The 5,006-nt window shown below is 34.6% G+C and overlaps 1 protein-coding gene across 1 annotated transcript; it reads left to right on the top strand.

The window, feature by feature from the left end:
- The first annotated feature begins 504 nt into the window (after positions 1-504).
- On the top strand, positions 505-4,778 carry LOC115965329 (dihydropyrimidine dehydrogenase (NADP(+)), chloroplastic). The gene is made up of 7 exons (XM_031084524.1): positions 505-1,065; positions 1,254-1,523; positions 1,627-1,797; positions 2,955-3,067; positions 3,157-3,343; positions 4,167-4,276; positions 4,395-4,778. The coding sequence occupies exons 1-7, from the start codon at positions 796-798 to the stop codon at positions 4,549-4,551; spliced, it is 1,278 nt and encodes a 425-aa protein (XP_030940384.1). The 5' UTR covers positions 505-795; the 3' UTR covers positions 4,552-4,778.
- Positions 4,779-5,006: the final 228 nt, after the last annotated feature.

The following is a 5,006-nucleotide window of genomic DNA, read 5'->3' as shown; positions in this document are numbered from 1 at the left end:
AATCACCACACAACAAAAATCACTATATGTACTATCTTATTATAAAAAAATGATTATAAGTTGTAGTATTAAATTTAGATAAGAATTTTAATATGTGCCTAATTATTTTTACTTGTTTAAAAAATAATTTAACTAATTATTTATATTTTTATTATAAAAAGGTATAATTTTAAATGCATCTATACGTGTGTATGAACGGTGGATTACGCGCCAGTAATATATAATTAAATTGAGCGAAGATTCACAACTGAGGGAATATGCAAGGAAAGTGGACAACAAAACAGAGAAGCACATTGAGAAACAAATGAAAACAAAAAAAATTAAAAAAAGAATGAGTCGTAGTTTGTTAAGATTTTTAATTTTGTTTTTTATTACTATTTACTAAAAGTTAAAACAGTGGCGATTCTAAAAATAAAAAAAATAAAAAAATTTTAAACAGTGGTGGTATAAGAATCCATTAACTCTTCTATAAAAAAAGAAAAAGAAAAAAAGAATCCATTATTATATATCCAGAATGATATTTTAATGTTCCTAATACTAAAATATTCAACCAATTGAACTCCAATTATTGATTATTCAATGCCCAAATGCTAGAAGATTCCCATAATTTCACTCCACCACACCATCACGTTGTTTCGTGTCCCAAAGGATCGATATTCATATTAGTTTTACAACTCAGACATCGATTTTTCAAACTCCACCGTCTCCTTTACTTTTCTTGTTTTATTATTTCTCGTCCTTATCACATTTCCCTGTATTCCCTCTTTCTCTCTCAATTTTCGACTTTCATGATCCATGGCTTCCCTCAGTTTTACTCAGATCAGGACCAACAACTCGGTGGCTGACTTCGCCAGGGCTCGTCCAAGGACAACCTGGGCTCGACCCACTAGAGTTGGGTTTAAGGTGTTTGCGTCTGAGACTCAGGCTGAGCCTGATCTTAGTGTCACTGTCAATGGGTTGCACATGCCCAACCCGTTTGTTATCGGCTCTGGTCCACCTGGGACCAACTACACCGTCATGAAGAGAGCCTTTGAGGAAGGCTGGGGTGCTGTGATTGCCAAAACTGTGAGACTTCTCTTTCTCTTTTAACTAATTTTCTCTTTCATGAAAATTTACTTCTTTTCACACGTGAAAACATACACCGATTGGTTGTTGGGTGTAAACAGGCTTTGAAAATCTGGGTCTTTTGTTTGTTAAGTTAACTGAACAAAATTTGAAGTGTTTAATGTTAATTGAATTGAACATGTTACCAGGTGTCACTGGATGCATCTAAAGTGATAAACGTGACACCTCGGTATGCGCGTTTAAGAGCAGGGGTCAATGGATCGGCAAAAGCCAAAGGACAAATTATTGGGTGGGAGAATATAGAACTCATAAGTGATCGGTCACTTGATATTATGTTGAATGAATTCAAGCAATTAAAGGAAGAGTTTCCAGATAGGATTCTCATTGCTTCAATTATGGAGGAATATAACAAAGCTGCTTGGGAGGAACTTATTGACAGAGTTGAGCAAACTGGAGTTGTAAGCAATTTTTTTGGCTTAATTTTGTATATTTTTGCTTTTGATGCATACTTTTTTTTTTTTTTTTTTTGGGTTATCTGAAATTGGTGACGCTGTTTATTAGGATGCCTTAGAAATCAACTTCTCATGTCCCCATGGTATGCCAGAGCGCAAAATGGGTGCTGCAGTTGGGCAAGATTGTGCCCTTCTAGAAGAGGTTTGTGGATGGGTAAATGCCAAAGCTACAGTTCCTGTTTGGGCCAAGATGACTCCTAACATCACTGATATATCACAGGTTCGTTTGCTTTTTTCTCTTTTTCTCTTGTTCCTTTACTTATCTCTTATAGTTTATGTGTGAAGAAGGTAGGCGCCGCATGTGTGATGCATTTGTGGCTTACATCTTTGTTCTGTATATCTCTTTCTTGACCATTTCTCATTAGTATTGTGTCCGATCCATACATTAAGAGGCAAGTGTGTCTGGCAGGCATTGAATTATATATTGCATTGCTTTGATGTTGGATCATGGATGACTGATGGCTCCTATACTAAAAATTACCAGCAACTAGTTATATGGGCCACATCAAGTCAATATCAATGAGGCATCAGCTGGATCAATTGATTTGAATTTGGTACCTTTTTTATGCAGTGGGTGGCAGATAATTATTTTTTCTTTGTCAAAGTGCTAGCCTGTTACTATTTTATATATTAAATTAACTCATATAAGATTTTGAATGACCCATTCTCTAAAAGCTCTTACAATATAAAAACTGGAGGTCTGGAGGAGTGGGATTTCTGTGTACAGATAAAAATTTTGACTGAGGACAAATAAATTTGTGCAAAAAATCCTGCATGGTGTTACTAATGCATGATTTTGTTGCTGGAATGGGGAAAAAAGTCAGAGCTGAAATCTTTATGATCGATAAAGTTGATGAATCAGTGACAAAGAAGAATTAACTATTCAATACCTCCCCCCCCCCCCCCCCTTTTTAGTTATGCCATAAGACAATGATTTATGAATAATTAGAGAAATAATTTCCTTGTTGAATTGGTGTTTCAAACCACAATTACATTATCAAAGAAAAGAACTGACCTCCCCTGATTGTAGGAGATTCTATAATTATAAAACAATTGCCTAGTTGAATTGATGATTTTTCCTTTTTTCCCTATGAATAAGAAAAGAGAATGGGGGATCAAGTGTCATTCTTAACATGTTACGGTATTCAAGAACGATGAAGCACCCTTCTTCACATGTTACCCCATTCTTTTCTTGAGAATATATCATAATAAATGAGTTAAAAAAATGTACTTCCGAAGTTTTTTTTTTCCCATTAATATTTTCTCTCTCTTTCCTTCTAGATGCATGTCACAAAATGTGTCTTTACTTTCATGTACAGCAATGTTATAATTGGATTTTTACTGGTAGTGATATCAAACTTACTTTCTTAAATATAGCCAGCAAGGGTGGCTCTAAGATCAGGATGCGAGGGCATAGCTGCTATTAACACTATAATGAGCGTAATGGGAATAAATCTTGACACCTTACGTCCAGAGCCTTGTGTTGAGGGGTTTGCAATCTCAACTTGAGCAATATGGCACTTTTGCATTGATTAACATTCAGCGAATGAAGATTCATGTGCTTAAATTTTGTTTATAGATACTCTACTCCTGGGGGCTACTCTTCAAAGGCCGTTCATCCTATTGCTCTGGCAAAAGTTATGAGTATTGCAAAAATGATGAAGTCAGAGTTTGGGGATAAGGACTTCTCACTGTCTGGTATTGGAGGTGTTGAGACGGGTGGTGATGCTGCCGAATTTATTCTTCTTGGTGCCAATACTGTTCAGGTAAAAGGAAATAACTTCCATAGTCTCTTTATATACACAATATCATTGCATCCAATAACCAGATTGGAAATTAGAATTAACACCATACTTTGGACAAGGAACTTTCTCAAGTATATATGTATTAGAGCTCTATCAATTTGACTTGATGCTCATAGTCTAATTTACTCTGACAATGCATTATGGTACCGGTTTTAACATATTATAGGCATAATGATTCCTTTAAAAAAAATATCTTTATGCTAAACAGTTGGAATTTGAAAACCGTTGTTAGTGTTCAAAATTTGGGTTCTTCTCAGGTCTGTAGTATTCACGACCTTCATAGCAGCTGTATTTTGAAAGGGCATTTGGAATGACATTGTTCTTGATCAATGTCTAAGCATACCGATGATGTTGAGACTTGATAACAATAATGAATAAACAAAGACTTTTTACCACTAAGACGAACTTAAATGCTACAAGTGGAAGAACTGGTTTAAATGTATCAAAGTGCATAGTCTAGGGGCAATATATGAAAAACTCGGGAAAAGTACAGAAGTTTCTTGTTCTCTCATGATGGTTGTTATTTTAGAAGCCTGTTTAACAAGTAAGTTTTGTAAGATATCCTTGATTGTCACCATGCATAAACTAGTTCATGCAATATGATCTGCCGCACTTCCAAGTGCTGATGCTACTAGTGGCAGCAATCTTTGGTCTCCAAAAGTCTCTATTTCAAAAGTTATTTTATGCTATTATTTTTAATTCTCTATATCAGATAATGCAAAGCACATTGCATAAGAAAATCCTATACGTTATTGCATGTGTATTCATCAATTTTTGTTTGTAGGTCTGTACTGGGGTTATGATGCATGGGTATGGCCTCGTAAATCAACTATGTGCTGAGCTGAAGGATTTTATGAAAGCACACAATTTCTCATCAATAGAAGATTTCAGGGGGTATGCACATTATTTGAGAATCCATTTTTATGAACTGCAACCGTAACCATAATAAAACAATTTTTGGGATAAGGAATTTTACTCTTTTTTATCTTTTCTTTATATGTTGGTTTTCCAGGGTTTCTCTTCAGTATTTTACTACTCACATGGATTTGGTACGAAGGCAACAAGAAGCAATTCAACAGAGGAAAGCTATAAGGAAAGGTTTACAGTCGGACAAAGATTGGACCGGAGATGGCTTCGTAAAAGAGACTGAGAGCATGGTGTCTAACTGAATAACTGAATTGTTGTACAAAAGCAGAAAGCCTTCTCTCTTTTATCATAAAGAATAAATGGCGCGTTTCTCTTGTGTCTGGTTGATATTTGAGCCTTCTTTTCTATAGATTGTGAAAGGAGCTGCAATATGATGAACGATTTCACTTGCTAATGTAAGAACTTTTCTCAGATGTATTTATGATTCAAAATTAAATGATGAATGAAAATTGGTGCAAGTTGCAAGAAAGGTAGATGGCATATGTAAGAAGCAATTCTATGTTTAAGAAAAAACCAAAAAAAAAAAAAAAAAAAACTGTTGAAGAATTAAATAAGAACATTTTATATATAATAATAAAAAAAAATAAAAAAATAAAATGTTCCATGTTGTAATGCAATGGTTTTTGAAGTCATTGACCTGCATTACTATTTGGGTGTCTCCTATATGTGACTAGCCATAATTGATTTGTTGAGGATC

This window comes from Quercus lobata, chromosome 10, assembly GCF_001633185.2.
Source record: "Quercus lobata isolate SW786 chromosome 10, ValleyOak3.0 Primary Assembly, whole genome shotgun sequence".
Lineage (NCBI taxonomy): Eukaryota > Viridiplantae > Streptophyta > Magnoliopsida > Fagales > Fagaceae > Quercus > Quercus lobata.
The sequence above is the reverse complement of the archived record's forward strand: the minus strand, read 5'-3'. Positions and strand labels throughout refer to the sequence as shown.

Excerpts from the sequence above, each read along its gene's own strand:
- LOC115965329 (XM_031084524.1), top strand. The coding sequence starts at position 796 with ATGGCTTCCCTCAGTTTTACTCAGATCAGGACCAACAACTCGGTGGCT. Across the intron at positions 1,798-2,954 it reads ACATCACTGATATATCACAG|CCAGCAAGGGTGGCTCTAAG; the intron begins GTTCGTTTGCTT and ends TCTTAAATATAG. Across the intron at positions 3,344-4,166 it reads TTGGTGCCAATACTGTTCAG|GTCTGTACTGGGGTTATGAT; the intron begins GTAAAAGGAAAT and ends TTTTGTTTGTAG.